The sequence below is a fragment of the Bombina bombina genome, chromosome 2 (genome assembly GCF_027579735.1).
Source record: "Bombina bombina isolate aBomBom1 chromosome 2, aBomBom1.pri, whole genome shotgun sequence".
Lineage (NCBI taxonomy): Eukaryota > Metazoa > Chordata > Amphibia > Anura > Bombinatoridae > Bombina > Bombina bombina.
This window is the reverse complement of record NC_069500.1, coordinates 674,713,696-674,733,821: the sequence shown is the minus strand read 5'-3', so window position 1 is coordinate 674,733,821 and position 20,126 is coordinate 674,713,696. Positions and strand designations below refer to the sequence as shown.

Here is a 20,126-nt window from a genome sequence, read left to right as displayed (position 1 = left end):
TTTTTAAGGGTTTATTGGGTGGGTTTTATTTTTAGATTAGGGTTTGGGCAATTGAAAAAGAGCTAAATGCCCTTTTAAGTGCAATGCCCATGCAAATGCCCTTTTTCAGGGCAATGGGGAGCTTAGGTTTTTTTAGTTAGGATTTTATATGGGGGGTTGGTTGTGTGGGTGGTGGGTTTAACTGTTGGGGTGTTGTTTGTAATTTTTTTTACAAGAAAAAGAGCTGATTTCTTTGGGGCAATGCCCCGCAAAAGGCCCCTTAAAGGGGTATTGGTTGTTTAGTTTAGGCTAGAGTTTTTTTATTTGGGGGGGGGGGGCTTTTTTATTTTGATAGGGCTATTAGATTAGGTGTAATTAATTTAAATATCTGATAATGTCTTTTTATTTTGTGTAATTTAGTGTTTGTTTGTTTTTTGTAATGTAGGTAATTTTATTTAATTTAGGTAATTTATTTAATTGTAGTGTAAGGTTAGGTGTTAGTGTAAGACAGGTTAGGTTTTATTTTACAGGTACATTTGTATTTATTTTAGCTAGGTAGTTAGTAAATAGTTAATAACTATTTAGTAACTAGTCTACCTAGTTAAAATAAATACAAACTTGCCTGTGAAAAAAAATAAAACCTAAGCTAGATACAATGTAACTATTAGTTATATTGTAGCTAGCTTAGGGTTTATTTTATAGGTAAGTATTTAGTTTTAAATAGGAATTATTTAGTTATTAATAGTAGGTTTTATTTAGATTTATTTTAATTATATTTAAGTTAGGGGGTGTTAGGGTTAGACTTAGGTTTAGGGGTTACTAAATTTAGTATAGTGGTGGCGACGCTGGGGGTGGCAGATTAGGGGTTAATAAATGTAGGTAGGTGGTGGTGATGTTAGGGGCGGCAGATTAGGGGTTAATAATATTTAACTAGTGTTTGTGATGCAGGAGTACGACGGTTTAGGGGTTAATATGTTTATTATAGTGGTGGCGATGTCTGGAGCGGCAGATTAGGGGTTAATAAGTATAAGATTAGGGGTGTTTAGACTCGAGGTTCATGTTAGGGTGTTAGGTGTAAACATAAATTTTGTTTCCCCATAGGAATCAATGGGGCTACGTTACAGAGCTTTAAGCTGCTTTTTTGCAGGTGTTAGACTTTTTTTCAGCCAGCTCTCCCCATTGATGTCTATGGGGAAATCGTGCACGAGCACGTAAAACCAGCTCACCGCAGCTTTCAGCAGCACTGGTATTGGAGTGCGGTATCACATGTTGAAGTAATTGCCAGAAGAAAATGTTTTTTCAGTGTTAAGAAATAAAATGAAGCTTCATTCAAAAGCTCAAAAGGACTTTCAACACTAACAAATGATGCCATGGTGGTACAAAACATTTATATCTTGGAAGAAGGTGCAACCCATAATAAGATAGTTCCAAAATAAAATGCTTGCTGGCCCATATTAGAACAACTGTTGCAAGTAGGCTGCAAAATAGACAACAAGAGCACTGGTTGTTAAAACTCTTAAAAAACATCATGAAGAAACATAAGAAGGGCTAAGTTAGATGACTTAGAGGACTTTGCATCAGAAGATCTTTTTGCAGAGGCAAAGACTATTTGAATTAAGAATGTTTTTGGATACCTAAGAAAGATTATAGAGATTAGAATGTAAATCTAACATTAAACTACACTGTCACTTTAATGTAAGAAGTTAAACACTTTCATGTCTTAAAAGTGAAATGAGCAAAGTTGATATAATGCATATCCTCGTCAGAAAAATTGTATGATTTTGACATCTATAAATCTTTAAAGGGACACTAAACCCATTTTTTTTTCTTTGATGATTCAGATAGAACATGCAATTTTAAGCAACTTTCTAATTTACTCCTATTATTAATTTTTCTTCGTTCTCTTGCTATGTTTATTTTAAAAGCAGGAATGTAAATCTTAGCAGCCAGCCCATTTTAGGTTCAGCACCATGGATAGCGCTTGCTTATTTGAGCCTTACATTTACCCACCAATAAGCAAGCATAACCCAGGTTCTCAAACAAAAATGGGCCAGCTCCTATGCATCATATTCCTGCTTTTTAAATAAAGATAGCAAGAGAACAAAAATTGATAATAGGAGCAAATTAGAAAGTTGCTTAAAATTGCATGCTCTATCTGAATCATCAAAGAAAAGAAAAAATGGGTTTAGTGTCCCTTTAAAGATTCAGATTACCAGGCTAATTAGAAGAACTTCATTTAAAATGCTAAGTCCATATTTAACACAACCAATGCTTGTATACTCTAGTGACTAATTTATAGCTGTCACTAATTAGCCTTAGTAGAGAAGATCAGATAAAGCAAACCTAGGTTACAAGATGGTAGCGCTCATTGCTTTATGCAGACTACATACAGTGTTCTGCCCAGGACCTTTTTAATGAGTGCGCCACTTGGCTTATTTTACTGACGACAAGGCTAAAAACATAATTTATGTAAGAACTTACCTGATAAATTCATTTCTTTCATATTAGCAAGAGTCCATGAGCTAGTGACGTATGGGATATACATTCCTACCAGGAGGGGCAAAGTTTCCCAAACCTCAAAATGCCTATAAATACACCCCTCACCACACCCACAATTCAGTTTAACGAATAGCCAAGAAGTGGGGTGATAAAAAAGTGCGAAAGCATATAAAATAAGGAATTGGAATAATTGTGCTTTATACAAAATCATAACCACCACAAAAAAAGGGCGGGCCTCATGGACTCTTGCTAATATGAAAGAAATGAATTTATCAGGTAAGTTCTTACATAAATTATGTTTTCTTTCATGTAATTAGCAAGAGTCCATGAGCTAGTGACGTATGGGATAATGACTACCCAAGAAGTGGATCTTTCCATACAAGAGTCACTAGAGAGGGAGGGATAAAATAAAGACAGCCAATTCCTGCTGAAAATAATCCACACCCAAAATAAAGTTTAACGAAAAACATAAGCAGAAGATTCAAACTGAAACCGCTGCCTGAAGTACTTTTCTACCAAAAACTGCTTCAGAAGAAGAAAATGCATCAAAACGGTAGAATTTAGTAAAAGTATGCAAAGAGGACCAAGTCGCTGCTTTGCAGATCTGGTCAACCGAAGCTTCATTCCTAAACGCCCAGGAAGTAGAAACTGACCTAGTAGAATGAGCTGTAATCCTCTGAGGCGGAGTTTTACCCGACTCAACATAGGCAAGATGAATTAAAGATTTCAACCAAGATGCCAAAGAAATGGCAGAAGCTTTCTGGCCTTTTCTAGAACCGGAAAAGATAACAAATAGACTAGAAGTCTTACGAAAAGATTTCGTAGCTTCAACATAATATTTCAAAGCTCTAACAACATCCAAAGAATGCAACGATTTCTCCTTAGAATTCTTAGGATTAGGACATAATGAAGGAACCACAATTTCTCTACTAATGTTGTTGGAATTCACAACTTTAGGTAAAAATTCAAAAGAAGTTCGCAACATCGCCTTATCCTGATGAAAAATCAGAAAAGGAGACTCACAAGAAAGAGCAGATAATTCAGAAACTCTTCTGGCAGAAGAGATGGCCAAAAGGAACAAAACTTTCCAAGAAAGTAATTTAATGTCCAATGAATGCATAGGTTCAAACGGAGGAGCTTGAAGAGCTCCCAGAACCAAATTCAAACTCCAAGGAGGAGAAATTGACTTAATGACAGGTTTTATACGAACCAAAGCTTGTACAAAACAATGAATATCAGGAAGAATAGCAATCTTTCTGTGAAAAAGAACAGAAAGAGCAGAGATTTGTCCTTTCAAAGAACTTGCGGACAAACCCTTATCTAAACCATCCTGAAGGAACTGTAAAATTCTCGGTATTCTAAAAGAATGCCAGGAAAAATGATGAGAAAGACACCAAGAAATATAAGTCTTCCAGACTCTATAATATATCTCTCGAGATACAGATTTACGAGCCTGTAACATAGTATTAATCACAGAGTCAGAGAAACCTCTTTGACCAAGAATCAAGCGTTCAATCTCCATACCTTTAAATTTAAGGATTTCAGATCCTGATGGAAAAAAGGACCTTGTGACAGAAGGTCTGGTCTTAACGGAAGAGTCCACGGTTGGCAAGAGGCCATCCGGACAAGATCCGCATACCAAAACCTGTGAGGCCATGCCGGAGCTACCAGCAGAACAAACGAGCATTCCTTCAGAATCTTGGAGATTACTCTTGGAAGAAGAACTAGAGGCGGAAAGATATAGGCAGGATGATACTTCCAAGGAAGTGATAATGCATCCACTGCCTCCGCCTGAGGATCCCGGGATCTGGACAGATACCTGGGAAGTTTCTTGTTTAGATGGGACGCCATCAGATCTATTTCTGGAAGTTCCCACATTTGAACAATCTGAAGAAAAACCTCTGGGTGAAGAGACCATTCGCCCGGATGCAACGTTTGGCGACTGAGATAATCCGCTTCCCAATTGTCTACACCTGGGATATGAACCGCAGAGATTAGACAGGAGCTGGATTCCGCCCAAACCAAAATTCGAGATACTTCTTTCATAGCCAGAGGACTGTGAGTCCCTCCTTGATGATTGATGTATGCCACAGTTGTGACATTGTCTGTCTGAAAACAAATGAACGATTCTCTCTTCAGAAGAGGCCAAAACTGAAGAGCTCTGAAAATTGCACGGAGTTCCAAAATATTGATCGGTAATCTCACCTCCTGAGATTCCCAAACTCCTTGTGCCGTCAGAGATCCCCACACAGCTCCCCAACCTGTGAGACTTGCATCTGTTGAAATTACAGTCCAGGTCGGAAGCACAAAAGAAGCCCCCTGAATTAAACAATGGTGATCTGTCCACCATGTTAGAGAGTGTCGAACAATCGGTTTTAAAGATATTAATTGAGATATCTTCGTGTAATCCTTGCACCATTGCTTCAGCATACAGAGCTGAAGAGGTCGCATGTGAAAACGAGCAAAGGGGATCGCGTCCGATGCAGCAGTCATAAGACCTAGAATTTCCATGCATAAGGCTACCGAAGGGAATGATTGTGACTGAAGGTTTCGACAAGCTGTAATCAACTTTAGACGTCTCTTGTCTGTTAAAGACAGAGTCATGGACACTGAATCCATCTGGAAACCCAGAAAGGTTACCCTTGTCTGAGGAATCAAAGAACTTTTTGGTAAATTGATCCTCCAACCATGATCTTGAAGAAACAACACAAGTCGATTCGTATGAGATTCTGCTAAATGTAAAGACTGAGCAAGTACCAAGATATCGTCCAAATAAGGAAATACCACAATACCCTGTTCTCTGATTACAGACAGCAGGGCACCAAGAACCTTTGTAAAAATTCTTGGAGCTGTAGCTAGGCCAAACGGCAGAGCCACAAACTGGTAATGCTTGTCCAGAAACGAGAATCTCAGGAACTGATAATGATCTGGATGAATCGGAATATGCAGATATGCATCCTGTAAATCTATTGTGGACATATAATTCCCTTGCTGAACAAAAGGTAAGATAGTCCTTACAGTTACCATCTTGAACGTTGGTATCCTTACATAACGATTCAATATTTTTAGATCCAGAACTGGTCTGAAAGAATTCTCCTTCTTTGGTACAATGAAGAGATTTGAATAAAACCCCATCCCCTGTTCCGGAACTGGAACTGGCATAATTACTCCAGTCATCTCTAGATCTGAAACACATTTCAGAAATGCTTGAGCTTTTACTGGATTTACTGGGACACGGGAAAGAAAAAATCTCTTTGCAGGAGGTCTCAACTTGAAACCAATTCTGTACCCTTCTGAAACAATGCTCTGAATCCAAAGATTGTGAACAGAATTGATCCAAATTTCCTTGAAAAAACGTAACCTGCCCCCTTACCAGCTGAGCTGGAATGAGGGCCGCACCTTCATGTGGACTTAGAAGCAGGCTTTGCCTTTCTAGCTGGCTTGGATTTATTCCAAACTGGAGATGGTCTCCAAACTGAAACTGCTCCTGAGGATGAAGGATCAGGCTTTTGTTCTTTGTTGAAACGAAAGGAACGAAAACGATTATTAGCCCTGTTTTTACCTTTAGATTTTTTATCCTGTGGTAAAAAAGTTCCTTTCCCACCAGTAACAGTTGAAATAATGAAATCCAACTGAGAACCAAATAATTTGTTACCCTGGAAAGAAATGGAAAGTAAAGTTGATTTAGAAGCCATATCAGCATTCCAAGTTTTAAGCCATAAAGCTCTTCTAGCTAAAATAGCTAGAGACATAAACCTGACATCAACTCTGATAATATCAAAAATGGCATCACAGATAAAATTATTAGCATGTTGAAGAAGAATAATAATATCATGAGAATCACGATGTGTTACTTGTTGCGCTAAAGTTTCCAACCAAAAAGTTGAAGCCGCAGCAACATCAGCCAAAGATATAGCAGGTCTAAGAAGATTACCTGAACACAGATAAGCTTTTCTTAGAAAGGACTCAATTTTCCTATCTAGAGGATCCTTAAACGAAGTACCATCTGACGTAGGAATAGTAGTACGTTTAGCAAGGGTAGAAATAGCCCCATCAACTTTAGGGATCTTGTCCCAAAATTCTAATCTGTCAGACGGCACAGGATATAATTGCTTAAAACGTTTAGAAGGAGTAAATGAATTACCCAAATTATCCCATTCTTTGGAAATTACTGCAGAAATAGCATCAGGGACAGGAAAAACTTCTGGAATAACTACAGGAGATTTAAAAACCTTATTTAAACGTTTAGATTTAGTATCAAGAGGACCAGAATCCTCTATTTCTAAAGCAATTAGGACTTCTTTAAGTAAAGAACGAATAAATTCCATTTTAAATAAATATGAAGATTTATCAGCATCAACCTCTGAGACAGAATCCTCTGAACCAGAGGAATCATCAGAATCAGAATGATGATGTTCAGTTAAAAATTCATCTGTAGGGAGAGAAGTTTTAAAAGATTTTTTACGTTTACTAGAAGGAGAAATAACAGACATAGCCTTCTTTATGGATTCAGAAACAAAATCTCTTATATTATCAGGAACATTCTGCACCTTAGATGTTGAAGGAACTGCAACAGGCAATGGTACTTTACTAAAGGAAATATTATCTGCTTTAACAAGTTTGTCATGACAATCAATACAAACAACAGCTGGAGGAATAGCTACCAAAAGTTTACAGCAGATACACTTAGCTTTGGTAGATTCAGCACTTCACAGCGATTTTCCTGTAGTATCTTCTGACTCAGATGCAACGTGAGACATCTTGCAATATGTAAGAGAAAAAACAACATATATATAAAGCAAAATTGATCAAATTCCTTAAATGACAGTTTCAGGAATGGGAAAAAATGCCAAAGAACAAGCTTCTAGCAACCAGAAGCAATAAAAAATGAGACTTAAATAATGTGGAGACAAAAGTGACGCCCATATTTTTTCGCGCCAAATAAGACGCCCACATTATTTGGCGCCTAAATGCTTTTTGGCGCCAAAAATGACGCCACATCCGGAACGCCGACATTTTTGGCGCAAAATAACGTCAAAAAATGACGCAACTTCCGGCGACACGTATGACGCCGGAAACGGAAATAGAATTTTTGCGCCAAAAAAGTCTGCGCCAAGAATGACGCAATAAAATGAAGCATTTTCAGCCCCCGCGAGCCTAACAGCCCACAGGGAAAAAGTCAAATTTTAAGGTAAGAAAAATGTTAAAATGCATTATCCCAAATATGAAACTGACTGTCTGAAAATAAGGAAAGTTGAACATTCTGAGTCAAGGCAAATAAATGTTTGAATACATATATTTAGAACTTTATAAACAAAGTGCCCAACCATAGCTAGGAGTGTCACAGAAAATAAGACTTACTTACCCCAGGACACTCATCTACATATAGTAGATAGCCAAACCAGTACTGAAACGAGAATCAGCAGAGGTAATGGTATATATAAGAGTATATCGTCGATCTGAAAAGGGAGGTAAGAGATGAATCTCTACGACCGATAACAGAGAACCTATGAAATAGACCCCTTAGAAGGAGATCACTGCATTCAAATAGGCAATACTCTCCTCACATCCCTCTGACATTCACTGCACGCTGAGAGGAAAACCGGGCTCCAACTTGCTGCGGAGCGCATATCAACGTAGAATCTAGCACAAACTTACTTCACCACCTCCATCGGAGGCAAAGTTTGTAAAAACTGAATTGTGGGTGTGGTGAGGGGTGTATTTATAGGCATTTTGAGGTTTGGGAAACTTTGCCCCTCCTGGTAGGAATGTATATCCCATACGTCACTAGCTCATGGACTCTTGCTAATTACATGAAAGAAATATTTATACAAAGACCTTTTCCCTGTTCCAATTTGTCCACTGGGTAAAGTATATAGCAAGTGCATATTGTTATTTGTGTAATGGTTAGATATACATTTCTCCTTAATTAAATATTGGATGTTTGCAATAATTTAAATGTTGGTGTTTAAAGGGACACTGAACCCAATTTTTTTTTCTTTCGTGATTCAGATAGAGCATGCAATTTTTTTTTTAAAATCTTTAATTTATAATCAAAACCATTAAAGACAGAAGAAAAACAATAAATATAACCCGTCTGGGGTAAAAAGAAAAAAGATACAAATTATATATATATATATATATATATATATATATATATATATATATATATATACACACAGCTTTCACATGAAATCCAAAATACAAAGCTTTGTCATTTTTACTTTCCTTTTCTCATAAGCACGAGATACTCAACCACATTATATAACTTCACATTATAAGTTCCTATCAGAGAAAGCATAAATTTATATCCCAACTGGGCCACAAGAAGACAAAAGAAAAATTATACTGTCTGTATATAGTATATTAACCTAATTATATGGGAAAGAAGGATGAACCATGTATCTTTACATTGTTAACTATACATCATCAGTTTCCCTTTTCTTTTCTTATGTTCTACCCTCTCTTCCTCCTCCCCTTCCCCACCCATTCCCTACCTCTTACTTCTGGTCCTTCCCTCTTTTAACCTATATCAAGGATAATACGAAGGAAAAAAAAAATAAGGGGGGGGGGGAGGAAAGGGGGAAACCCATGCATTTACCATATCCCCAGCAAAACCATTTCGGTATTCCTTAGCAAATGTAGTAGGTGTTCACTTTCAGTTAAAGGGAGTGCTTTTATAAACAGTGACCATTTAATGAAAAACCTAGCGACATCTTCATCATTGTCTATATTCATATTACATTGTTCAAGAATACATTGTTTTTTTAAGCAATTTTTAATTTCTGAAATACTGGGGACCGTGCGCATTTTCCACTTTTTAAAAATAAGGTATCTGCCAGTATAGTTATATTAATAATTTTAGCAATAAGCCGCTCATCTTCTGGGTCAACATTAAGAAAAACTATGTTCATCACAGACAGATTTAGAGGGGAGACCTTCAATATTTTGGAGAGCCAAAATTGAACCCTAGACCAGACATTCCTGATTTTCGGGCAACTCCAAATCATGTGCATAAGATCTGCAGAAGGAAATGAACATTTAGGACAAGCACCAAAATTGGTGTTTCCACATTTACTTCCTTTTTCTGGAGTAAAATAGGTCATATATAATAACTTCAGATGGGATTCCCTCCATGTAGAAGAGAGAGTTAGTCGAGCAGCCTCTTGAATTGAAAGGTGAGTTGACACAGAATCCAGTTCTTGATTCAAGAGTGTAGCCCAATTAACAGAGATTTTATCCAGGTTAATTGTATCTCTATCAGATACCAAGATCATATACAAAGGAGAGATTGACATAAATCCATTCTTGGCCAGAGTAAGCCATTTTTCTATATGTCCTAAAGACCAATTCCATCCATAGTCATTCGCAAGTTTCAAAGCACAATGTCTCGCCTGAAGATATGCAAAGAAATTTATATGTGAAAGATTAAATTCCAGTCCAAGGGCCTCAAATGATTTAACGCAGTTTTTCTCTATATCAAGAATCTGAAGAACCTTGGAAAGTCCCTCAGCCTTCCATTTTAAAAACAACGTTGATGGTATTGCTGCTTGGAAATGAGGGTTTCCAACAAATGGAATATATATTGATATACAATATTCTATGCCTAACATGTTACACATCTTTCTCCAAGCTAAGATTACACTATATATGGACCTAAGCTTTTTTTATTTGAGGTGGAATATAAGCGAGATCTGAATGAATAAGAGCTACGAGAGAGAGAGGATTCGTGATATTGTTTTCCAGTTCGTTATTCGTAACATAATTACGTAGAAATAGGCAGTCCGCCACTATGCGAGCGAGAAATACATAATTATATGCCCGAAGGTCAGGTAAACCCAGTCCTCCATATCTAATCGGCAAAGAGTGTTTTACAAGTGAAATCCTAGACCTCCTATTCTGCCATAAAAAAGATCGGAGTTGCGAATTGAAAAAAGTAAGATCCTTCTTTTTTAAGAGCAAGGGAATATTCTGAAGAACATAGAGTATTTTAGGCAAAAGGATCATCTTGTATGCTGCTATACGACCAGACAATGAAAGGGGTAAATTCTGCCAATTTTTAAACGAGTTTTATTTAAAATCGGAGTTATGTTAAGAGAGTACCAGGCGTCAGGGTTACTAGAGACATTTATGCCTAAATACTTAAAAGAATCGTGTACTATGGCAAAAGGTATATTTGTGCATGAGCTATCTGTCTGCCTAATCCAAAGAAGTTCTGATTTAGTTATATTTACCTTATACCCCGAGAAAGAGCCAAACTGTTGTATTATTGAAAGAAGTATGGGTACATTCATAGCTGTATTGGTCAGATATAGAAGAATGTCGTCAGCATAAAGTGCTATCTTTAATTCCTGCCTTCCGATTTTAATTCCTTCAAGTTGCTGTCTAATTGATATGGCAAGAGGTTCAATGGCAATGTTAAACAGAAGCGGCGATAGAGGACAGCCTTGCCGGGTTCCCCTAAGTAATCTTATATCTTGAGAGAGATGGCCGTTAACTATCATCCGTGAAGAGGCCGTATGGTATAGCCTTGCAATAAATTTGATAAAATTGCCTTTCAGACCAAATTGTTCTAAGGTGAATAAGAGATGATCATGATGGACTGAGTCAAACGCTTTTTCGGCGTCTATGGCTAGGATTGCCAGGTCTGAAGTAGACAACTATCTGAGCAGAGGCCGAGATATTTGAAAAATAATCTAGAGCATGCAATTTTAAGCAACTTTCTAATTTACTCCTATTATCAAATTTTCTTCATTCTCTTGGTATCTTTATTTGAAATGCAAGAATGTAAGTTTAGATGCCGGACCATTTTTGGTGAACAACCTGGGTTGTCCTTGCTGATTGGTGGATAAATTCATCCACCAATAAAAAAAGTGCTATACTGAGTGCTGAACCAAAAAAAAGCTTAGATGCCTTCTTTTTCAAATAAAGATAGAAAGAGAACGAAGAAAATTTGATAATAAGAGTAAATTAGAAAGTTGCTTAAAATTGCATGCTCTATCTGAATCAAGAAAGAAAAAATTTGGGTTCAGTGTCCCTTTAAAGCAAAACATAGTATAACAAATTCTTGAAACCTAAAAGTTTGTTTAAATGTGGATGTAAATTATCTATACTCCCTATAGAAGGATTTCTATAAATTATCAAAATCCTGTATATTAGTATTGATATAAGGTCTTTGAAGCTTGGCTTCTTAAATATATTGATAATACATTGTACTAACAAATTGGGTCCAATAGAGAATTTATGATTGATGTTTGTTTACCCAACATAGGACTAGATTACATGTGGCGCGCTATCATTAGCGTGAGAGATAACAAGTTTACTTTCAGCGGTATTATCAATAAAGCGTGAGCGCTAAATACCACTTCACTTGTAATCTGACCCATAATCTAGTAGGTTAAGAAGGTACATTGGTATATGTATATTGGACAAGTCTTTAAATTATTATAGTAGACAAAGAAGTTGTGATTTAATATTTCAGTATAACAGAGTGTATAGTATTTTACATGTGGCTGTTCTAAGAATAATTCAAATATCTGTGTTACTGAACCAGTCTACTATCACAGAGTAAATTGTTTATCTGTTGAGGCTAAGGGGTTCACTGGTAAATGCTACTGATTTCATGGAATTGTTATAAGGCTTTTTAAATTTTCTATTTGATTTATAATTACTTGGTCAGGATTTGGTCATCAGGATAATCATATTGAGCTAATTACATATAGTATAACAGCTAATTGGATTGAGGTGAATATAATTTGAGTGATTTGTAGTTTGTCTGTATTTATTATTATCATTATCAGGTATTTGTAGAACGCCAACAGATTCCTCAGCGCTATAAACATAGGTGGTATACAAGATAACATTTACAGGGATCAAATGGGTAGAGGGCCCTGCTGAGAGTTGCACTGTTATAGTCGGCTCTTATGAAGGTGAACTACAAACAGCTGGGCTCATAGGCTTACGTGTTAAGGGGTTCAAGGGGACAGAAGTGGAGATAGGAAGGTTAGTGTAGGTTGTATGCGTCCCTGAATAGTAGAGTCTTCAGGGAGCACTTGAAGCTTTCAAAACTAGGGGAGAGTCTTGTGGAGCAAGACAGAGAGTTCCATAAGATGGGAGCTAGTCTGGAGAAGTAAACGGGAATGTGAGGAGGTAAAAAGTATGTGAAGGAGAGTAGGAGATCATGAGTGAAGCAAAGGGGACGGGAGAGTATCTGGAGACAAGGTCTGAGATGTAGGGGGGAGCAATGCAGTTGAGGGCTTTGTATGTCAGAGTGAGAATTTTGTATTTAATCCTGGAGGCCAGAGGAAGCCAGTGAAGGGATTGGCAGAGAGGTGCTGCAGATGAAGAGCAACGTGTAAGGAAGATGAGCCTGGCAGAGGCATTCGTTATGGATTGTAAAGGAGCTAGGCAGCAGCTAGGGAGACCAGAGAGGATGGAGTTGCAGTAGTCAAGGCAGGAAAGGATGAGAGAGTGGGGGTGGGCGGAAAAGAGTATTGAGAGTGGAGAACAAACGTTTTGGGTTTGAAAAATGAGTAGAGATAAGAGTAAAGAAGCAATGTTGCTTATATAGATTAAGGGCAGAATACTAAGAGTTCAAGATGAACTTATAGTGAAGAAAGTCAGCTGAAATCAGAGATTTTCTTCAGTGTCACTCAGCAGTACGGGAACATCTGCGTAGGTACTGTGTCAGAGGTGTATGTCAGGGCTGAGGATGACTGTATATTTTTGTTTTATTAAATCCATTATCTTTTATTCTGTTTACATAAATAGTTCTCAGTGTTTATTGCACAAGCTACTGAAAATAATTTAGTTTTTAAGAGTTCAATTCTAGTGTGTATTTATTAATCACATTTTATTAATAATTATTCCATTAATGACCAATAACGGGTGAGTGCTATTACAGAAAAAAAATAGAAAAACATTTTTTAAGCACCACAACACCTCACTACATTAAAGAAATTAAACTTAATTCATTTACATATGAGAATGAGATGCCACCTGGAATAAGGTTAAAATTCTGGTTGTACATGTATAGTACTGTCACAATGCTGTGTCATCTGAATAAAGTAAAAAGTGAGCCTATTTAATCAGTTTACCCATTTCCCAAATCAAAACAAACCAATGCAGAAATTATAAAGAAGCATACCTTCTCGCTCTTCCTTAAGGCAACTTTTTAGTTCTTGTATTGTGGCTTTATCTGAAGATAACTGCACTTTCAGCTGATCTATTTCCTCTTCCAAATTCATTCTATAAGAGATTTAGAAATATACTATTAAAATGTATACATACAAAATCAAGAATCTAACAAAATGACCTCCAGCCTTTTTTAAAGGGACAATGTACTGTAAAATATATTTCCCCTTAATGTGTTTTTAATGACTTGTTATAGCAGAAGCAAAGTATAAAATGAATGGGAAATTGTTTATTTAAGTATACTTTTGTATTTGAAATAGATGACTTGTTCTATGACATCACAACACACATGTTGTATGACTTTTCAGAGCTAAATTAAGGGAAGGCGGGCAAAATAAATAGTGGGTTGTAATGTTTGTTTATCGTGTATATTAGAACTTTGACTTCATTGTGCTTTTAAGCAGTAGTTCTCCTATAAAGAGCATATAGGCTACAAAGGTAAAATAGTAGGTAGCTGACATGGGAGAATATACCAAAATGATCTGAAAATGTGACAGTCCTACTGTTTTTAGGAAATCTGGGGTGCATGCTAAAGAGCTGGCATATTGATGAACCAGAAAGTCAAACAACCGTTGGTAAAAACAGATATTGAAAACTGAAGTGATCTGTCTCATAGTCCAGGAAATTCATGTACAAAAAAGAAAGAGCTCTAATATGTTAAAACATTTTTATTGCACTATTGCTTGCATATAACTATCTTTTCTTTCATATAATTGGCAAGAGTCCATGAGCTAGTGACGTATGGGATATAAATTCCTACCAGGAGGGGCAAAGTTTCCCAAACCTAAAAATGCCTATAAATACACCCCTCACCACACCCACAATTCAGTTTTACAAACTTTGCCTCCTATGGAGGTGGTGAAGTAAGTTTGTGCTAGATTTCTACGTTGATATGCGCTTTGCAGCATGCTGAAGCCCGGTTTCCTCTCAGAGTGCAGTGAATGACAGAGGGATGTGAAGGGAGTATTGCCTATTGAATGCAAAGGTCATCCTATCGGGGATCTATTTCATAGGTTCTCTGTTATCGGTCGTAGAGATTCTTCTCCTACCTCCCTTTTCAGATTGACGATATACTCTTATATACCATTACCTCTACTGATTCTCGTTTCAGTACTGGTTTGGCTATCTACTAAATGTAGATGAGTGTCTTTTGGTAAGTATGTCTTATTTTATTTATGACACTCTCAGCTATGGTTTGGCACTTTAGCAAAAAATGCTATAGTTTATTGTGTCATTTTTGGCAAAAGACTTTTTTGGTGCGAGAATTACGTTTGTTGACGTTATGACGTCATTTCCGGCGTCTTAGTTGAGTCATCTATGACGCTTGTGTTTGTTGCAGACGTTCTTGGCGCTAAAAAATGTTTTGTCAGTTGTGGGCGTCATACTTGGCGCCAGATTTCTGACATTATTTAAGTCTTTATTTCATTCTGCTTCTGGTTTTCAGAGGCTTATTTTGTTTTCATTTTTTTTTTCCCCCATTCCTGAAACTGTCATTTAAGGAAATTGATATTTTGCTTTATATGTTGTTTTTTCTCTTACATTTGCAAGATATTTCAAAACTGTTGCTGTATCAGAAAACACTGTTGGATTCCTGATGACTGATATCAGTCCTACCAAAGCTAAGTTCATTTATTTTAATGTTATGAATTTTTATCTTTAGCTATGGTTTGTAATAAGTTATCATGATAAGCTTTTACATGCAGTATTAATGCATTATCTATTGCTATTCTTTTACATCTAATGTAAAAGATATACCTAGGAATTTATAAGAATATTTTTCTGATTCTATTCTAAAGGCTTTGTCTGCCATCCCGCCTTCTAATAAAATGTAAGATCTTTTTTAAACTTCTCATTTAGTTGATGAATTTTCAAATGACCGACAACATACTGAATTATCCTTCTCTGATGATGATTTATCTCATTCAGAATATCTTTCATAAGATATTGACACTAACAAATCTACTTTTTTACTTTTAAATGGAGTACATTCGTTCTTTGTTGAAAAGGTGTTGATTATATTGGATATTGAGGAAACTAGTTCTTTTGATTTTAAGACTAGCTAACATTTAAATTCTTCTTATTAACCTTCTGTGGTTTCTTCAGAGGTTTTTTTCCCAGTTCCTGATACTAAGGAATGGAATAGACTTGGGATTTCTTTTATTCCTTCTTTAAGGTTTTTAAATGTTATCCTTTGCCAGCAGTTAGTTTGGAGTTCTGGGGAAAGATAACAAAACTTAATGGGGCTATCTCTACTCTTGCTAAACATACTACTATTCCTATGAAAATAGTATTTATTTTTCAGTTCCTTCAGATGGGAAACTTGTATCTTATCTAAGGAAAATTATTTTCAGGTCCTTTTCTTAGGCCTGCAATTTATTTGGCTGATGTTGCAACTGCTTCAACTTTTTGGTTGGATATTTTTGCGCAACAAGTATCGGTTTATGATTTGTTTAGCATTGTTAAGTTGATTCAACATGCTAATAATTTCATTTGTGATGTCATTTTTTGATATTTTCACAGTTGAGGTTAAATCTATGTCTTTAGCTGTTTTAGTTAGAAGAACTTTGTGACTTAAATCTTGGAATGCTAATTTGTTTTCGATAATCCAGATTTCTATTTTTCCAAGGTAATAAATTATTTGATTACTTTCAACTGTTACTCTGGGGAAGGAAGTTTTTTTGTTTCAAGATTAAGTTCTAAGAGTAAATTTTAAACTTATATTAGTTTTTGTTCTTAATATGGAACAGAAACCTAATTCTTCACCAAGTAACATGTTTCTATTTTGAAGCTTTCTTCAAAATGGAATGAATTTAAGCCATTTAAAAGATCAAAGTCAGCCCCAAATTCGCATGAAGGTGCGGCCCTTATTCCAGTTTAGCTGGTAAGGGGCAGGTTAAGACTTTTCTAAAGTTGTTTGGTTCAATTCGGTCCAAACTTCTTAGATTTGGGTACAGAATAGGATTCAGAGTAAGACCGCCTGTGAAAAGTTTTTTTCTCTCTAGCATATTCCAGCTATTCCAGTGAAGGCTCAGACTTTCCTGAAGTGTGTTTCAGGCCTGTAGTTATCTGGGGTATTCATACCAGTTCTGTTTCAGGAACGGGGTCTGGGGTTTTGTTCAGAACTATTCATTGTCCCAAAGATAGAAAATCTTTTTGATTTGTCATATAAGAGTTCCATCTTTTCAGAATGGTGTTTATATGGTCTATTCTGCCTTTTGGTCAGCAAGGGCATTATTTGCCTACAATAGACCTACAGGATGCATATCTTCATTTTCTGTTTTCATTCAGATTATTTTCATTTTCTGAGATTCTCTTTTTAGACAAGCATTACCAATTTGTTGCTTTTCCTTTCTGGCCTAGCGACAGCTCTAGGAATCCTTTTCAAAGGGTTCTCTGCGTTTCCTTTTTTAGACGATATCATGGTATTTGCTCAGTCTTTTCGTTCTGCAGAATCTCATACGTTTCAACTTCTGTTGTTTCTTCAAGGACATGGTTGGAGGATCGTTTTACCAAAAGTTCCTTGATTCCTCAAGACAAGGGTCACCATTTTTGGGTTTCCAGATAGATTGTGATCTATGATTATGGCCAACGGCCTAAACGCGTAAGATCCGCTTTTTCTACTTGCTCCTTTACAGCTGCAGCCTCAGTCATGATGTCTTTTAAATGTATTAATAAAGACTGTTTTTAATCTTACTTGGAGTAGTATACGAACCTTGTTTTTTAAGATTGTGTCAATGTCTTTGTTTCTAACAGACAAGAGACAATTTTTATTGGGTTCAGCTTGTCGGAACCTTTAGTTTCTATTATTTCCTTCAGTAGCTATATGCATGGAAGTTTTTAGGTTTCATGACTGCAGCATTGGATTCGATTCTCTTTGCTCATTTTCATATGAAACCTTTCCAGTTTTTAATGCTGAATTAATGGTGCAGGGATTATTCTAGGATATCACATTGAATATCCTTGAATCCCAATATTCAACTATCTCTGACTTGGTGGTTAGATCACCATTGTATAGTTCTACAGGGTCTCTTTGGTTTATCCAACCTGGACCGTGATCACAACAGATGCAAGTCTTTTAAGGTTGGGAAGCTGTCTGGGGATCTCTGACAGCACAAGAGGTTTGGAAATCTCAAGAGGCGAGATTATTTATCAATATTTTAGAACTCCGTGCGATTCTCAGAGTTCTTCAGTTTTGGCTTTTATTTGAAGAGAGAGACGTTTATTCGTTTTCAGACAGACAATGTCACAACTGTGGCGTATGTCAATCATTAGGGTGAGAATCTCAGTCCTCAGGCTATGAATAAGTATTTTGGATACTTGCTTGGGCAAAATACAGCTCCTGTCTAATTTCTGTGGTCCATATCTCAGGTATAGATAATTGGGAAGCGGATTATCTTTGTCATCAAGCTTTACATCCAGGAGAATGGTCTCTTCACCCAGATGTCTTTTTTTTCAAGTTGTTCAGATGTGCGGGCTTCCAGAAATAGATCTGATGGCATCTCATCTAAACAAGGAACTTCCCAGGTACCTATCTAGGTCCAGGGATCCTGAGGCGGAAGCAGTGGATGCATTGACACTTCCTTGGAGTTATCAACCTGCCTATATTTTTCTGCCTTTTAGTTCTTCTTCCAAGAGTGATTTTCAAAATCATCATGGAGGAACTGTTTGTGCTGCTGGTGGCTCCAGCATGGCCGCTTGGGTTTTGGTATGTGGATCTTGTTCAGATGTTCAGTTGCCAACCTTGGCCATTTCCATTAAGGCCAGACCTTATATCTCAGGGTTTGTTTTTCCATCAGGATCTCAAATCATTAAATTTGATGGTATGGAGATTGAATGCTTAGTCATAGAAGTTTCTCTGACTCAGTGATTTAAACTATGTTGCAGGCTCGTTATTCTATGTCTAGAAAGATTAATTATCGAGTTTGGAAGACTTACATTTCATGGTGTTCTTCTCATATATTCTCTTGGAATTCTTTTAGAATTCCTAGAATTTTTCAGTTTTTTCAGGATGGTTAATATAAGGGTTTGTCTGCAAGGTCTTTGGAAAGACAAATCTCTGCTCTTTTTGTTCTATTTCACAGAAAAATTGCTAAACATCCTGATATTTTTTGTTTTGTACAGGCTTTGGTTCGTATCAAGCCTGTCATTAAATCAATTTCTCCTCCTTGGAGTCTTAATTTGGCCATCTCTTCTGCTAGAAGAGTTTCTGTTTTATCTGCTCTTTTTTTGTGAGTCTCCTTTTCTGATTTTTCATCAGGATAAGACTTTTTTTGCGGACTTTGTTTAAATTTTTACCTAAAGTTGTGAACTTTAACAACATTAGTAGAGGAATTGTTGTCCCTTCTTTGTGTCTTAATCCTAAGAATTCTCTGGTGAGATCCTTACATTCTTTGGATGTGGTTAGAGCTTTGAAATATTATGTTAAAGCTACTTTCAGGAAGATTTCTAGTCTATTTGTTATCTTTTCCAGTTCTAGGAAAGGTCAGAAGGCTTCTGCCATTTCTTTGGCATCTTAGTTAAAGCTTTTGATTCATCATGCTTATTTGGAGTCGGGTAATTCCCCGCCTCAGAGGAATACGGCTTATTCTACTAGGTCAGATTCACTTCCTGGGTTTTTAAGAATGAAGCTTCTGTTGATCAGATTTGCAAAGCAGCAACTTGGTCTTCTTTTCTTACTTTTTCCTAAATTCTACAATTTTGATGTTTTCTCTTTTCAAGAAGCAGTTTTTTTGTTAGAAAAATACTTCAGGCAGATGTTTCAGTTTGATTCTTCTGCTTATATTTTCAGTTTTTTTCATTATATGATTAAAACTTTTGATTTGGGTTGTGGATTATTTTTTCAGCGGAATTGGCTGCCCTTATTTTTATCCCTCCCTCTCTGGTGACTCTTGCGTGGAGTGCCACATCTTGGGTATTTGCTATCCCATACGTCACTAGCTCATGGACTCTTGCCAATTACATGAAAGAAAACATAATTTATGTAAGAACTTACCTGATAAATTCATTTCTTTCATATTGGCAAGAGTCCATGAGGCCCACACTTTTTATTGTGGTTATGATTTTTTGTATAAAGCACAATTATTCCAATTCCTTGTTGATGCTTTCGCTCCTTTCTTATCACCCCACTTCTTGGCTATTCGTTAAACTGAATTGTGGGTGTGGTGAGGGGTGTATTTATAGGCATTTTGAGGTTTGGGAAACTTTGCCCCTCCTGGTAGGAATGTATATCCCATACGTCACTAGCTCATGGACTCTTGCTAATATGAAAGAAATGAATTTATCAGGTAAGTTCTTACATAAATTATGTTTTTAAATCTTGCAAAGGGGTTAAACACATATAGTTAAAGGGACATGAAACCCAAAAAATGTATTTCATTATTCAGATAGAGAATACAATTTTAAACAACTTTCTAATTTAATTATATTATCTAATTTGTTTCATTCTATTGGTATCA

At 36.5% G+C, this 20,126-nt stretch overlaps 1 protein-coding gene across 1 annotated transcript in view; it reads right to left on the bottom strand.

Moving 5' to 3' along the window:
* The window catches only part of CNTLN (centlein), a 969,919-nt gene that overhangs the window by 375,067 nt on the left and 574,726 nt on the right, over positions 1 to 20,126 (bottom strand). Inside the window, exon 13 of the mRNA XM_053702639.1 lies at positions 13,625 to 13,725. Coding sequence (XP_053558614.1) covers positions 13,625 to 13,725 — 101 coding nt within the window. The remainder of the gene's footprint in view (positions 1 to 13,624; positions 13,726 to 20,126) is intronic.